At 66.3% G+C, this 15,857-nt stretch overlaps 2 protein-coding genes across 2 annotated transcripts in view; one reads left to right on the plus strand and one right to left on the minus strand.

Annotated features, from left to right (window-relative positions):
* Positions 1-174: 174 nt before the first annotated feature.
* Positions 175-11,481, minus strand: GIPR (gastric inhibitory polypeptide receptor; the record flags this gene model as incomplete). Its single annotated transcript, XM_084224384.1, has 14 exons — positions 175-297; positions 465-506; positions 2,315-2,453; positions 3,210-3,298; positions 3,400-3,469; positions 3,560-3,620; positions 4,798-4,951; positions 6,050-6,224; positions 6,676-6,779; positions 6,896-6,937; positions 9,003-9,124; positions 9,796-9,903; positions 10,503-10,590; positions 11,440-11,481. 14 exons carry the CDS (start codon positions 11,479-11,481, stop codon positions 175-177), a joined length of 1,359 nt encoding a protein of 452 aa, XP_084080510.1.
* Positions 11,482-13,025: 1,544 nt separating this feature from the next.
* The window catches only part of OPA3 (outer mitochondrial membrane lipid metabolism regulator OPA3), a gene marked incomplete at its 3' end in the record, with an annotated part of 5,617 nt that continues 2,785 nt past the window's right edge, over positions 13,026-15,857 (plus strand). The window contains 5 exon segments of the mRNA XM_084224385.1: positions 13,026-13,196; positions 15,125-15,613; positions 15,616-15,699; positions 15,702-15,731; positions 15,734-15,787. Of these exon segments, the coding sequence (XP_084080511.1) occupies positions 13,055-13,196; positions 15,125-15,613; positions 15,616-15,699; positions 15,702-15,731; positions 15,734-15,787 (799 nt within the window). The 5' untranslated portion in view covers positions 13,026-13,054.

Raw genomic sequence — 15,857 nt, forward strand, 5'->3', positions numbered from 1 at the left:
CAGGTGTCCCCAGGTGCCCCCCAAGTGCCCTCAGGTGTCCCCAGGTGCCCTCCAGGTGTCCCCAGGTGTCCCCAGGTGCCCTCCAGGTGTGCCCAGGTGCCCCCCAGCTGCCCCCCAGGTGTCCCCATGTGCCCCCCAGGTGTTCCCAGGTGTCCCCAGGTGCCCCGCCCCCCCTCAGACGCCGCTCTCGGCCACCGGGCCCCGCCCCCTCCGGGGTTGCCCCCTCGGGGGGGCTCGGGGGGGTCCCGGGACCCCCGCCCGGCAGCGCTGCCACGCCCGCCGCACCTCGGCCTGCACCTGCGGGGCGGCACGTCGCGATAGGCGGCGATAGGCCCCGCCCCGGCCGCGATAGGCCCCGCCCCAGCCGCGACAGGACCTGCCCCGGCCGTGATAGGCCCCGCCCCGGCCGCGATAGGTCCCGCCCCGGCCGCGATAGGCCCCGCCCCTGTCGCGACAGGACACACCTCCTTGTTGGTGAAGCAGTAGAGGACGCTGACCAGCAGGCCCTGCCCAGGGGGAGGGGACACTGAGGGGGGGCTCGGGAACCCCCCAATTAACACCAATTAACAGCGATTAACCCAGATTAACCCAAATTAACCCAAATTAACCCCGATTAATGCAAATAAAACCAAATTAACACAAATTAACACCAATTAACACAGATTAACACCAATTAACACCAATTAACCCCAATTAACACCAATTAACCCCAATTAACACCAATTAACCCAAATTAACACCAATTAACACCAATTAACCCCGATTAACACCAATTAACACCAATTAACCCCAATTAACACCAATTAACCCCAATTAACACCAATTAACCCAAATTAACACCAATTAACACCAAATTAACCCCGATTAACACCAATTAACACCAATTAACGCAAATTAACACAGATTAACACAGATCAACCCAAATTAACCAAAATAAACCCAAATAAACCCAGATTAACCCAAATTAACCCCGATTAATGCAAATAAACCCAAATTAACTCCAATTAACACCAATTAACCCCGATTAACACTGATTAACCCAATTTAACACCAATTAACACAAATTACCACAGATTAACACAAATTATTACAAATTAACCCCGATTAACACAGATCAACCCAAATTAACCCAAATTAACACAAATTAATGCAGATTAACACAAATCAACCCAAATTAACACAGATTAACACTAATTAACCCTAATTAACCCAAATTAACCCCGATTAACACAGATTAAACCAAATTAACCCAAATAAACCCAAATAAACCCCAAATTAACAGAGATTAACAAAAATTAACCCAAATTAACCCCAATTAACCCCAATTAACCCCCCAGGTGTGTCCCGGGTGTGTCCCGGGTGTGTCCCAGGTGTGTCCCAGGTGTGTCCCAGGTGTCTCTCACCTGTGCAGAGGTGAGCAGCAGGTGCAGGCACAGCCGGGCCAGCCTCAGGCCACCCCAATTAACCCCAATAAACCCCAATTAACACAAATTAACCCCTCAGGTGTGTCCCAGGTGTGTCCCGGGTGTGTCCCAGGTGTATCCCCATGTCCCCAGGTGTGTGTCTCACCTGTGCAGAGGTGAGCAGCAGGTGCAGGCACAGCCGGGCCAGCCTCGGGCCACCCCAATTAACCCCAATTAACCCCAATTAACCCCAATTGACCCCAATTAACCCTCCAGGTGTGTCCCAGGTGTGACTCACCTGTGCAGAGGTGAGCAGCAGGTGCAGGCACAGCCGTGCCAGCCTCAGGCCGCCCCAATTAACCCCAATTAACCCCAATTAACCCCGATTAACCCCTCAGGTGTGTCTCTCACCTGTGCAGAGGTGAGCAGCAGGTGCAGGCACAGCCGGGCCAGCCTCAGGCCGCCCCAATTAACCCCAATTAACCTCAATTAACCCCAATTAACCCCTCAGGTGTGCTCCAGGTGTGTCCCAGGTGTATCCCCATGTCCCAGGTGTGACTCACCTGTGCAGAGGTGAGCAGCAGGTGCAGGCACAGCCGGGCCAGCCTCAGGCCGCCCCAATTAACCCCAATTAACCCCAATTAACCCCTCAGGTGTGTCTCTCACCTGTGCAGAGGTGAGCAGCAGGTGCAGGCACAGCCGCGCCAGCCTCAGGCCACCCCAATTAACCCCAATTAACCCCAATTGACCCCAATTAACCCTCCAGGTGTGTCCCAGGTGTGACTCACCTGTGCAGAGGTGAGCAGCAGGTGCAGGCACAGCCGCGCCAGCCTCAGGCCGCCCCAATTAACACAAATTAACACAAATTAACCCCCCAGGTGTGTCCCGGGTGTGTCCCAGGTGTGACTCACCTGTGCAGAGGTGAGCAGCAGGTGCAGGCACAGCCGCGCCAGCCTCAGGCCGCCGCCGCCCTCGCCCTCCCCGGCCAGGGCGAAAATCACCTCGTGCACGCCCAGGAGGGGGATCAAGGTGAGCGTGGAGCGCGCCAGCCTGCGACAGGTGAGACAGGTGAGACAGGTGAGACACCTGGGACACACCTGGAACACACCTGGGGACAGCCTGGGGGCAGGGATACACCTGGGACACGCCCAGGAGGGGGATCAAGGTGAGCGTGGAGCGCGCCAGCCTGCGACAGGTGAGACAGGTGAGACAGGTGAGACACCTGGGACACACCTGGAACACACCTGGGGACAGCCTGGGGGCAGGGACACACCTGGGGACAGGGATACACCTGGGACACGCCCAGGAGGGGGATCAAGGTGAGCGTGGAGCGCGCCAGCCTGCGACAGGTGAGACAGGTGAGACAGGTGAGACACCTGGGGACAGCCTGGGGACAGCCTGGGAACAGGGACACACCTGGGGACACGCCCAGGTGACACCAATGGGAACAGGGACACACCTGGGGACACGCCCAGGTGACACAGGTGACACTGATGGGAACAGGGGACACACCTGGGGAAACGCCCAGGTGACACTGATGGGAACAGGGACACACCTGGGGACATGCACAGGTGACACAGGTGACACTGATGGGAACAGGGACACGCCCAGGTGACACTGATGGGAACAGGGGCACACCTGAGCACACCTGGGGACACACCTGGGCACACCTAGGGACACACCTGGGGACATGGGGACACACCTGGGCACACCTGGGCACGCCGCTGGAACACGCCCAGGGAGATTTGGGCACCCCAGGTGTCCCCGCCCCCCCCCCCCCACACACACCTGTCCAGGTGCGCCCACCTGAGCCGCGTGTCCCCGCGCGCCACCTGCCGGGCGCGCACCTTGGCCACCAGGATCCGCACGATCCGCACGAACACCACGAAGTTCACCTGGCGCAGGTGAGGGGCGCAGGTGAGGCGCACCTGGCACACCTGGCGCACCTGGCGCACCTGCAGGGGCGCGGCCACGCCCACCCCGTGACGTCACGCACTGCCACGGCCGCCAGGATTGGACAGCGGATCAGCCACCACACCTCCACCTTCTCGTTGCGCTCCCAGCACCTGCCGGGGGGCGTGGCCACGGTTAGCCCCGCCCCCCCGGCACCCGAGTCACCTGGGAGGGAGGGGACAGGTGTGGGGGGCGGGGCTCACCCCTCGTTCTCGTACAGGTAGCGCAGGATGACCCAGGGCACCACGAAGAGCACGGGGACACCTGGGGGGACACACCTGGTGAGGGGTGGGGACACACCTGGTGGGGGGGGACACACCTGGGGGGGTGACACACCTGGGGGGACACACCTGGGGAGGGGAGTGGGGACACACCTGGGGAGGGGGGACACACCTGGGGGGACACACCTGGTGAGGGGTGGGGACACACCTGGGGAGGGGTGGGGACACACCTGGGGGGGAGACACACCTGGTGAGGGGAGCAGGGGGGGATGCAAAGGTGCAGGAGGTGACACAGGTGATGCACAGGTGTCTCACCCCATCTGAGCAGCAGCAGGGCGGGCAGGTGGCTCCGCCCAGGTGTGCCCAGCAGCAGCCGCAGCAGGTACAGTGACACAGTGACACAGACAGGTGACACAGGTGACACAGGTAACACAATAACACAGTAATACAGTGACACACAGTGACACAGGTGACACACACAGGTGACACAGACAGGTGGCACAGGTGTCTCTCTCACCCCATCCGAGCAGCAGCAGGGCGGGCAGGTGGCTCCGCCCAGGTGTGGCACACAGGTAACACAGGTAACACAGGTAACACAATAACACGGTAACACAATGACACACAGTGACACACAGGTGACACAGTGACACACACAGGTGACACACAGGTGACACAGGTGTCTCACCCCATCCGAGCAGCAGCAGGGCGGGCAGGTGGCTCCGCCCAGGTGTGCCCAGCAGCAGCCGCAGCAGGTACAGTGACACAGTGACACAGACAGGTGACACAGGTGACACAGGTAACACAATAACACAGTAATACAGTGACACACAGTGACACAGGTGACACACAGGTGACACAGGTGACACACACAGGTGACACACAGGTGTCTCACAGGTGTCTCACCCCATCCGAGCAGCAGCAGGGCGGGCAGGTGGCTCCGCCCAGGTGTGCCCAGCAGCAGCCGCAGCAGGTACAGTGACACAGTGACACAGACAGGTGACACAGGTAACACAGGTAACACAGGTAACACGATAACACAATAACACGGTAACACAGTGACACAGTGGCACAGACAGGTGACACAGGTGACACAGGTAACACGATAACACGGTAACACAGTGACACAGTGACACAGACAGGTGACACAGGTAACACAGGTAACACGATAACACAGTGACACAGGTGACACAGGTGACACACAGGTGACACAGGTGTCTCACCCCATCCGAGCAGCAGCAGGGCGGGCAGGTGGCTCCGCCCAGGTGTGCCCAGCAGCAGCCGCAGCAGGTAGAGCCCCTCGGCCGTGGCCCAGGCGTAGTTGGCGCCCACGCAGTACTGGGCGAGGCTCTGCGCCAGGCGGCAGGTGGGGCCGGCCTGGGGACACACCTGGCACCTGGCACCTGGCACCGCTGTCACCTGGCACCTGTCACCACTGTCACCTCCCCACCTGTGCCAGGCGGCAGGTGGGGCCGGCCTGGGGACACACCTGGCACCTGGCACCTGGCACCTGGCACCTCTGTCACCTGTCACCTCTGTCACCTCTGTCACCTCTGTCACCTCCCGACACCGCTGGCACCTGTCACCTGTCACCTCTGTCACCTCCCCACCTGCACCAGGCGGCAGGCGGGGCCGGCCTGGGGACACACCTGGCACCTGGCACCTGGCACCGCTGTCACCTGGCACCTCTGTCACCTCTGTCACCTGTCACCTGTCACCTCTGTCACCTGTCACCTCTGTCACCTCCTGTCCCCTCCCCACCTGCGCCAGGCGGCAGGCGGGGCCGGCCTGGGGACACACCTGGCACCTGGCACCTGGCACCTGTCACCTCTGTCACCTCTGTCACCTGTCACCTCTGTCACCTGTCACCTGTCACCTCCTGTCCCCTCCCCACCTGCGCCAGGCGGCAGGCGGGGCCGGCCTGGGGACACCCCTGTCACCTCCTGTCACCACTGGCACCTGTCACCACTGTCACCTGTCACCTCTGTCACCTCCCGACACCACTGTCACCTGTCACCTCTGTCACCTCCTGTCCCCTCCCCGCCCCCACTGTCCCCTCCCCACCCTGGACACCTCAGGGGGACACAGCCACTCCCACAGGTGTCCCCTCCCTCCCTTGAGTGTCCCCACGGGTGTCCCCTCCTTCCCCCAGGTGTCCCCTGGCTGTCCCCACGATGTCCCCGCCGTGTCCCCTCGGTGTCCCCCTGTCCCCCTGGCTGTCCCCCTGGCTGTCCCCCTGGCTGTCCCCTCGGTGTCCCCCTGTCCCCGCCGTGTCCCCGCAGTGTCCCTGCAGTGTCCCCCTGTCCCCTGGCTGTCCCCTGGCTGTCCCCATGGTGTCCCTGTGGTGTCCCCCTGTCCCCGCCGTGTCCCCACGGTGTCCCTGCAGTGTCCCCCTGTCCCCACGGTGTCCCCCTGTCCCCTGGCTGTCCCCTGTCTGTCCCAGCCGTGTCCCTGGCTGTCCCCGCCGTGTCCCACCTGGGCGCGCAGCAGCTGCAGGGGGTGGCCGGGGTGGTGGCCCTGGTGGCCCTGGTGGCCCCGGTGGTGGCCCTGGTGTGGCAGCAGCGCGTCCCGGGCCAGGATGGCGGCGGCGCGGAGCGCGAAGGAGGCGAAGAGGTTGGCGTGGAGAAGGTTCCGGGTGCAGCGCAGGCGCCTGGGGACACGGGGACACCTGGGTGACACCTGGGGGACACCTGGGGGACACTGACACCCTGGGTGACACCCTGGGTGACACAAAGAGGTTGGCGTGGAGAAGGTTCCGGGTGCAGCGCAGGCGCCTGGGGACACAGGGACACCTGGGTGACATGGGGGACACTCCCCAGGTGTGCCAGTGCCCCCCAGGTGTCCCAGCCCCCCCCTCAGGTGTCCCAGTGCCCCCCAGGTGTCCCAGTGCCCCCCAGGTGTGCCAGCCCCAGGTGTGCCAGTCCCCCAGGTGTGCCACCCCCCAGGTGTGACACAGCCCCAGGTGTGCCGGTGTCCCCCAGGTGTCCCAGATTCCCCCAGGTGTCCCGGTGTCCCCCAGGTGTGACACAGCCCCAGGTGTCCCGGTGCCCCCCAGGTGTCCCAGATCCCCCCAGGTGTGCCAGCCCCAGGTGTGCCCCTACCTGAGCAGCAGCAGCAGCAGCAGCGCCACCAGCAGCGCCACCAGGGACAGCGAATAACCCACGGTGTAGAGGAGGCGGAACTGCTCCAGGAGCCACACCTGGCGCTGGGGACAGGGACAGGGGACATGGGGACACAGCAGGGGACATGGGGACACGGCATGGCACAGGGGACACGGCAGGTGACACGGGACAGGGGACACAGGGACAGCGAATAGCCCACGGTGTAGAGCAGGCGGAACTGCTCCAGGAGCCACACCTGGCGCTGGGGACAGGGACAGGGACAGGGACAGGGCATGGCACAGGGGACAGGGGACAGGGCAGGGGACAGGGCAGGGGACAGGGGACAGGGACAGGGGACATGGCGGGGAACAGGGACAGGGACAGGGGGACATGGGGACATGGCAGGGGACAGGGCAGGGGACAGGGGGACAGGGGACATGGCAGGGGACAGGGCAGGGGACAGGGGACAGGGACAGGGGACAGGGCAGGGGACAGGGGACAGGGACAGGGACATGGCAGGGGACATGGCATGGCACAGGGGACACGGCAGGGGACACGGCAGGGGACAGGGGACACGGGAGGGGACAGGGACAGGGACATGGCAGGGGACACGCCACGGCACAGGGGGACACGGCAGGGGACAGGGGACATGGCAGGGGACAGGGACAGGGACTGGGGGACATGGGGACATGGCAGGGGACAGGGGGACAGGGGACACAGCAGGGGACACGGCAGGGGACAGGGGACATGGCGGGGAACAGGGACAGGGACAGGGGGACATGGCAGGGGACAGGGGACAGGGGACAGGGGACAGGGACAGGGACAGGGGACATGGCAGGGGACAGGGGACAGGGGACAGGGGGACACGGCAGGGGACACGCCATGGCACAGGGGACACGGCAGGGGACAGGGGACACGGCAGGGGACAGGGGACATGGTAACATGGGGACACGGCGACATGGGGACACAGGGACAGGGGGACACGTCAGGGGACATGCCACGGCACAGGGGGCACGGCAGGGGACAGGGGACACGGGGCACGGGGCACAGCGCGACACAGGGGGTGACACAGGGGTGACACATGTGCCAGCGCGGCGTGGCGCCACCCGGTGTCACACGGAGCGCAGTGTGACACACGCGGGGCGCAGTGTGACACGCGGTGACACGGAGCGCGACACGGGGGCGGCACGTGGCACCTCCCGGCGGGGTGGCACCTCCCGGCGCTGTCACCCGCTGTCCCCGGCGCTGTCACCCGCTGTCCCCGAGGCGCCACTGCCGCCGCGCTGTCCCCGCAGTGTCCCCTCCCTGTCCCCTCCCTGTCCCCGCCGTGTCCCCTCCCTGTCCCCTCCCTGTCCCCTCCGTGTCCCCTCCCTGTCCCCTCCGTGTCCCCTCCCTGTCCCCACCACATCCCTGCCGTGTCCCCTCCGTGTCCCCTCCGTGTCCCCCCATTGTCCCCTCAATGTCCCCTCGATGTCCCCCCAGTGTCCCCCCATTGTCCCCTCAATGTCCCCTCATTGTCCCCCCATTGTCCCCTCAATGTCCCCTCAATGTCCCCCCCCATTGTCCCCACCTCTCCCGCCCCATTGTCCCCTCAATGTCCCCCCCATTGTCCCCTCAATGTCCCCTCAATGTCCCCCCCATTGTCCCCTCAATGTCCCCCCATTGTCCCCAGATGTCCCACCCCAATGTCCCCTCAATGTCCGCTCCTGTCCCCTCAATGTCCCCCCCACTGTCCCCTCAATGTCCCCCCCATTGTCCCTTCAATGTCCCCTCAATGTCCCCCCTATTGTCCCCTCAATGTCCCCTCAATGTCCCCACCTGTCCCCTCAATGTCCCCACCTCCAGCAGCTCCAACTCTGCCAGGTCCTGCCGCTTTCGCCTGTCCCCTCCCTGTCCCCTCCCTGTCCCCACGCATCCCCACCTGTCCCCCCAGTGTCCCCTCGATGTCCCCTCGGTGTCCCCTCAGTGTCCCCACCTGCAGTGGCTCCATGTCCGCCAGGTCCTCGCACTCGGAGTTGTCCTGCCAGGTCCTGCCGCTCTCGTCTGTCACCTCCCTGTCCCTCCCATTGTCCCCACGTGTCCCCACGTGTCCCCCCATTGTCCCCTCGATGTCCCCTCGGTGTCCCCTCATTGTCCCCACCTGCAGTGGCTCCATGTCCGCCAGGTCCTCGCACTCGGAGTTGTCCTGCCAGGTCCTGCCGCTGTCATCTGTCCCCTCCCTGTCCCCTCCCTGTCCCCCGCCATTGTCCCCATGTGTCCCCACGCGTCCCCACCTGTCCCCCCAATGTCCCCTCGATGTCCCCTCGGTGTCCCCTCAGTGTCCCCACCTGCAGTGGCTCCATGTCCGCCAGGTCCTCGCACTCGGAGTTGTCCTGCCAGGTCCTGCCGCTCTCGTCTGTCACCCAGCGCCCGTCGGGGCCGCAGCGCCGTGTCACCACGCCGCCCTGCACTGCCACACGGTGTCCCCTCCCTGTCCCCTCCCTGTCCCCTCCGTGTCACCACGCCGCCCTGCACTGCCACACGGTGTCCCCTGCTGTCCCCTCGGTGTCCCCTCCGTGTCACCACGCCGCCCTGCACTGCCACACGGTGTCCCCTCCCTGTCCCCTCAGTGTCCCCTGCTATCCCCGCTGTCCCCTCCCTGTCCCCCCACTGTCCCCTCCCTGTCCCCTCAGTGTCCCCTCCCTGTCCCCTCCCTGTTCCCTCACTGTCCCCTCACTGTCCCTCCCTGTCCCCATTGTCCCCATTGTCCCAGGTGGGCGGGGTTACCTCGGGGGTACCAGGGCAGGTACCAGGGGCAGGGGACAGTGGCCGTGCTGTGTCCCCCGCTGTCCCCTCCCTGTCCCCTCCCTGCTGTCCCCTCCCTGTCCCCATTGTCCCCAGGGGGGCGGGGTTACCTCGGGGGTACCAGGGCAGGTACCAGGGGCAGGGGACAGTGGCCGTGCTGTCCCTCCCTGTCCCCATTGTCCCCATTGTCCCCAGTGGGCGGGGTTACCTCGGGGGTACCAGGGCAGGTACCAGGGGCAGGGGACAGTGGCCGTGCTGTGTCCCCCGCTGTCCCCTCGCTGTCCCCCCTGTCCCCTGTCCCCATTGTCCCCATTGTCCCCAGGTGGGCGGGGTTACCTCGGGGGTACCAGGGCAGGTACCAGGGGCAGGGGACAGTGGCCGTGCTGTTGGGGACAGCGTCGCCCCAGCAGGCGTACAGGTCGAAGCTGCGGTTGCAGGCGGGGCCTGGCGGTGGCACATGGCACCGGGTGTCACCGGGATGTCACCGCGGTGTCACCGGGACGGGGTGTCACCGGGGTGTCACCACAGTGTCACCGGGGTGTCACCGGAGTGTCACCAGGATGTCACCAGGGTGTCACCGGGACGGGATGTCACCGGGACGTCACTGGGATGTCACCACAGTGTCACCACAGTGTCACCAGGATGTCACCGGAGTGTCACCAGGATGTCACCAGGGTGTCACCGGGACGGGATGTCACCGGGACATCACCGGGGTGTCACCACAGTGTCACCGGGGTGTCACCGGGACAGGGTGTCACCAGGGTGTCACCACAGTGTCACTGGGATGTCACCGGGATGGCACCGCGGTGTGGCCGGGTGTGGCACAGGTGTGGCCCAGGTGTGGCCGGGCGTGGCCGGGGGTGGCCGGGGTGTGGCCGTGATGTCACCGCGATGTCACCGCGGTGTGGCCCGGGTGTGGCCGGGTGTGGCCGGGTGTCACCGGGATGTCACTGCAGTGTGGCCGGGGTGTGGCCGGGCGTGGCCGGGGTGTGGCCGGGCGTGGCCGGGGTGTCATCAGGGCGTGGCCGGGCGTGGCCGCTCACCTGGCGGGGGCGGGGCCAGGCGCAGGTGCAGCTCGCAGTTCTGGCGGTACTGGCGCCACGCGGCCACCGTGGCCTGGGCGGAGCGTTCCTGGGGACAGAGGGGACAGAGGGGACATCAGGGGGGACATCAGGGGGGACATCAGGGGACAGAGGGGACAGTGAGGGGACAGAGGGGACATCAGGGGGGACAGAGGGGACAGAGAGGGGACAGGGGGGGACAGAGAGGACAGAGGGGACAGAGGGGACAGAGGGGACATCAGTGGGGACAGAGAGGGGACAGAGAGGACAGGGGGGACAGGGAGGGGACATCGGGGGAACATCAGGGGACACTGGGGGACATCGGGGGACAGAGAGGGGACATCAGGGGACATCAGTGGGGACAGTGAGGGGACAGAGGGGACAGAGGGGACATCAGTGGGGACATCAGGAGGGAGAGGGGACATCAGGGAAGAGAGGGGACATCAGGGGACATCAGGGGACATCGGGAGATATTGGGGGACATCAGGGGACATCAAGGGACATCAAGGGACACAAAGGGACATCAAGGGACATCGGGGGACACAAAGGGACATCAAGGGACACTGGGGAGACATCAGGGGACATCAGGGGACACTGAGGGGACATCAAGGGACACCAGGGGACATCGGGGGACATCAGGGGACATCAGGGGACACTGGAGGGACATTAAGGGACATCGGGGGACATCAGGGGACATCAGGGGACATCGGGGGACATCAAGGGACATCGGGGGACACAAAGGGACATCAAGGGACATGAGGGGACATCAAGGGACATCGAGGGACATCAGGGGACATCGGGGGACATCAAGGGACATCGGAGGACACTGGGGGACATCAAGGGACATCGGGGGACATCAAGGGACATCAAGGGACATCAAGGGACATCAGGGGACACCGGGGTCAGGGCGGGGTCTCACCTCTGCTCCCGGCGGGCCGGGGGTCGCCGCCTGCTGGCCCATGGTGGCCCCTGGTGTCCCCTCGCTGTCCCCGCGGTGTCCCCTCGCTGTCCCCTCGCTGTCCCCTCGGTGTCCCCGTGTCGGCTCCGCGCGTGGCTCTGTCACCCTCGGGTGGCACCGGCGGGGGCTGGCCCCGCCCCTGGGAGGGGCCTCGGTGCCACCAGGGGGGTGGCAGTGTCACCGGGGGGGGGTGGCAGTGTCACCGGGGGGGTGGCAGTGTCACCTGGGGGGGCTCAGTGTCACCGGGGGGGTGGCAGTGTCACCAGGGGGGTCCCGGTGTCACCCAGGTGTCCCCCAGTGTCCCCCACACCTGTCCCAGTGTCCCCAGTGTCACCCACAGGGGTCCCAGTGTCACCTGGGGGGGTCCCGGTGTCACCAGGGGCGTCCCAGTGTCACCCAGGTGTTCCTCAGTGTCACCCACGGGGGTCCCAGTGTCACCCAGGTGTCCCCCAGTGTCCCCCACACCTGTCCCCGTGTCCCCAGTGTCACCAGGGGGGTGGCAGTGTCACCAGGGGGGTGCCCAGTGTCACCTGGGGGGGTCCTGGTGTCACCCAGGTGTCCCTCAGTGTCCCCCAGACCTGTCCCCGTGTCCCCAGTGTCACCAGGGGGGTCCCAGTGCCACCTGTGTGGGGTCCCAGTGTCACCTGGGGGTGTCTCAGTGTCCCCCACTGTCCCCCACACCTGTCCCAGTGTCCCGCAGTGTCACCAGGGGGGTCCCAGTGCCACCTGTGGGGGTGTCAGTGTCCCCCAGGTGTCCCCCAGTGTCCCCCACACCTGTCCCAGTGTCCCCAGTGTCACCCAGGTGTCCCCCAGTGTCACCCAGGTGTCCCCCAGTGTCCCCCACACCTGTCCCAGTGTCCCCAGTGTCACCTGGGGGGGTCTCAGTGTCACCCAGGTGTCCCCAGTGTCACCCACGGGGGTCCCAGTGTCACCAGAGGGGTCCCAGTGTCACCCAGGTGTCCCCCAGTGTCCCCCACACCTGTCCCAGTGTCTCCAGTGTCACCCACGGGGGTGTCAGTGTCACCCAAGTGTCCCCCAGTGTCCCCCAGTGTCCCCCACACCTGTCCCAGTGTCCCCAGTGTCACCCATGATGCGTCCCAGTGTCACCTGGGGGGGTCCCAGTGTCACCTGGGGGGTGGCAATGTCACCTGTGGGGGATCAGTGCCACCTGTGGGGGGTCCCAGTGTCACCAGGTGGGGTCTTGGTGTCACCCAGGTGTCCCCAGTGTCCGCCACGGGGGTCCCAGTGTCACCAGGGGGGTCCCGATGTCACCCAGGTGTCCCCCAGCGTCCCCCAGCCCCCCCCAACCCCGTGGGCGTGTCCCCAAGGCAATGGGGGCGTATCCCAAGAGAACGGGGGCGTGTCCCCAGGAGGGGGCGTGTCCCCAGGAGGGGGCGTGTCCCCAGGAGGGGGCGTGTCCCCACCGCAGCGCGCGGGGTCCGCTCGTCCGCCAGGGGGCGCCAACCGCGGCAGAAGGGATTTGGGGGGGCGGGGCGCTGTGGGCGTGTCCCGGCGCGGCCCCGCCCCTCGTCCGCGCCGTGACGCCATCGGCGCGCGCCCCCGCGTGCCCCCCAGGATGGTGGCGGGCGCGTTCCCGCTGGCCAAGCTGCTGACGCTGGGCGCGCGCCAGCTCAGCCGCCCGCTGGCCGCGCGCATCAAGGCGGGGGCGCGCGCCTCGCCCTTCTTCCGCACCTACATCTGCCTGCCGCCCGCGCAGCGTGAGTCACACCTGGGGACACCTGGGGGGGACGGGGGGGGACGGGGGGCACCGCCCCGGGACCGCCTTGGGGGGAGGAGCGGCCTGGGACCCGCCCCGGGAGGGGTCATGGGGGTGTGGGGACACCTGGGGACACCTGGGGACACCGGGGGGCACCTGGGGGGGACGGGGGACACCGGGGGACACCGCTCTGGGGGGCGGAGGGGCTTGGGACCCACCCTGGGAGGGGTCATGGGGGTGTGGGGACACCTGGGGACACCTGGGGACACCTGGGGGGACGGGGGGCACCGGGGGGCACCGCCTTGGGGGGTGGGACCCGTCTGTGGCACCGCCTCGGTGGGAGGGACGGGGGTCACGGGGGTCTGGGGACACCTGGGGACACCTGGGGACACCTGGGGGGGACGGGGGGCACCGCTCTGGGGGGGCGGAGGGGCCTGGGACCCGCCCCGGGAGGGGTCACGGGGGTGTGGGGACACCTGGGGCCACCTGGTGGGACGGGGGACACCGGGGGACACCTGGGGACACCGCCCCGGGACTGCCTTGGGGGCTGGGACCCGTCTGTGGCACCGCCTCGGTGGGAGGGACGGGGGTCATGGGGGCCTGGGGACACCTGGGGACACCTGGGGGGCACGGGGGACAGTGGGGGGCACCGCACTGGGACCGCCTTATGGGGAGGAGCGGCCTGGGACCCGCCCCGGGAGGGGTGACGGGGGTGTGGGGACACCTGGGGACACCTGGGGACATGGGGGGACCCCACCCCGGGACCGCTCTGCGGGGGGAGAGGGGTCTGGGACCCATCCTGGGAGGGGTCACGGGGGTGTGGGGACACCTGGAGACGCCTGGGGACACCTGGGGGGGACAGGGGACCCGCTTTGAGGGGTGGGAGTGGCCTGGGACCCCCCTTGGGAGGGGTCACGGGGGTGTGGGGACACCTGGGGACGCCTGGGGACACCTGGGGACCTTCGGCCAGCCCCTCTTCCCGGCCCCCCGTGGGCCCAGAGGGGTCGGGGGAGTCCTGGGGGGTGACAAGGACACTGGGGGATACTGGGGACACTGGGGGGACACTGGGGGACACTGGGGGACACTGGGGGGACACTGGGGGACACTGGGGGACACTGGGGGGACACTGGGGACACTGGGGGGGCACTGGGGGGACACTGGGGGGACACTGGGGGGCACTGGGGGACACTGGGGGACATTGGGGACACTGGGGGGGATTTGGGGGAATTTATGGGGGAATTTTGGGGGATTTGGGGCTGGATTTGGGGGGGATTTGGGGCTGGATTTGGGGAGGGGTCTGGGGTTGGTTTGGGGGGGATTTGTCACCACTCCCCCTCTCCCGTGCCTCAGTTTCCCTCTCACCTGTCTCTCACCTGTCTCTCACCTGTCTCACCTGTCTCACCTGTCTCACCTGTCTCTCACCTGTCTCTCACCTGTCTCACCTCTTTCACCTGTCTCTCACCTGTCTCTCACCTGTCTCTCCCTGTCTCACCTGTCTCACCTGTCTCTCCCCTCTCTCACCTGTCTCACCTGTCTCTCACCTGTCTCACCTGTCTCCACCCCTCAGTTTCCCTCTCACCTGTCTCTCACCTGTCTCTCACCTGTCTCTCACCTGTCTCCCCTGTCTCCGCCCCCAGTTTACCATTGGGTGGAGATGCGTGCCAAGCTCCGCCCCCTGGGTTTCTCTGTGCCTCAGTTTCCCTCTCACCTGTCTCTCACCTGTCTCTCACCTGTCTCACCTGTCTCTCCCCTGTCTCTCACCTGTCTCTCCCCTGTCTCTCTGTGCCTCAGTTTCCCTCTCACCTGTCTCTCACCTGTCTCACCTGTCTCTGTGCCTCAGTTTCCCTCTCACCTGTCTCTCCCCTGTCTCACCTGTCTCTCCCCTGTCTCTCACCTGTCTCACCTGTCTCTCCCTGTCTCCGCCCCCAGTTTACCATTGGGTGGAGATGCGTGCCAAGCTCCGCCTCCTGGGTTTCCGGGGGGCGGCGGTGAAGCCGCTGAACGAGGAGGCGGCGGCCGAGCTGGGGGCGGAGCTGCTGGGGGAGGCGCTGGTGTTCGGCGTGGGCGGGCTCTGCCTCTACCTGGAGTACCTGCGGCAGGCGGGGCAGGGCCGGCGGCGCGAGGAGCACCTGGAGCGGAGCCTGGCCGAGCTGCGGGCGGGGCTGGAGGCGCTGCGGGCCGACCTGGAGGCGCTGCGGGGGCGGGGCGGGGCGGGGCCGGGCCCGGAGGGGGCGGGGCTGCAGCCGGGACACGCCCTGGGTGGGGCGGGGAGTGACCAGGGTGGGGATGGGGATGGGCAAAGTGGGGTTGGACACGCCCAGGGAGGGATGGGACACGCCCAGGGTGGGGCAGGGTGTGATCTGGGTGGGGTTGGACACGCCCAGGGAGGGGTTGGACACTCCCAAAAAGGGGTTGGACACACCAGGGAGGGGTGGGACACGCCCAGGGTGGGGTGGGATACGCCCTGGGACCCTCAGACCACGCCCAGGGAGGGGTGGGACACACCCAGGAGGGGTTGGACACACCCAGGGTGGGGTGGGACACGCCCAGGGAACCTCAGACCACGCCCAGGGTGGGGTTGGACACGCCCAGGTACACGCCCAGGGTGGACACGCCCTAGGAGGGGCAGGGCACAACCCGGGACACGCCCAGGGTGGGGATG

Source organism: Fringilla coelebs (assembly GCF_963513975.1).
Source record: "Fringilla coelebs genome assembly, chromosome: 37".
Taxonomy (NCBI): domain Eukaryota; kingdom Metazoa; phylum Chordata; class Aves; order Passeriformes; family Fringillidae; genus Fringilla; species Fringilla coelebs.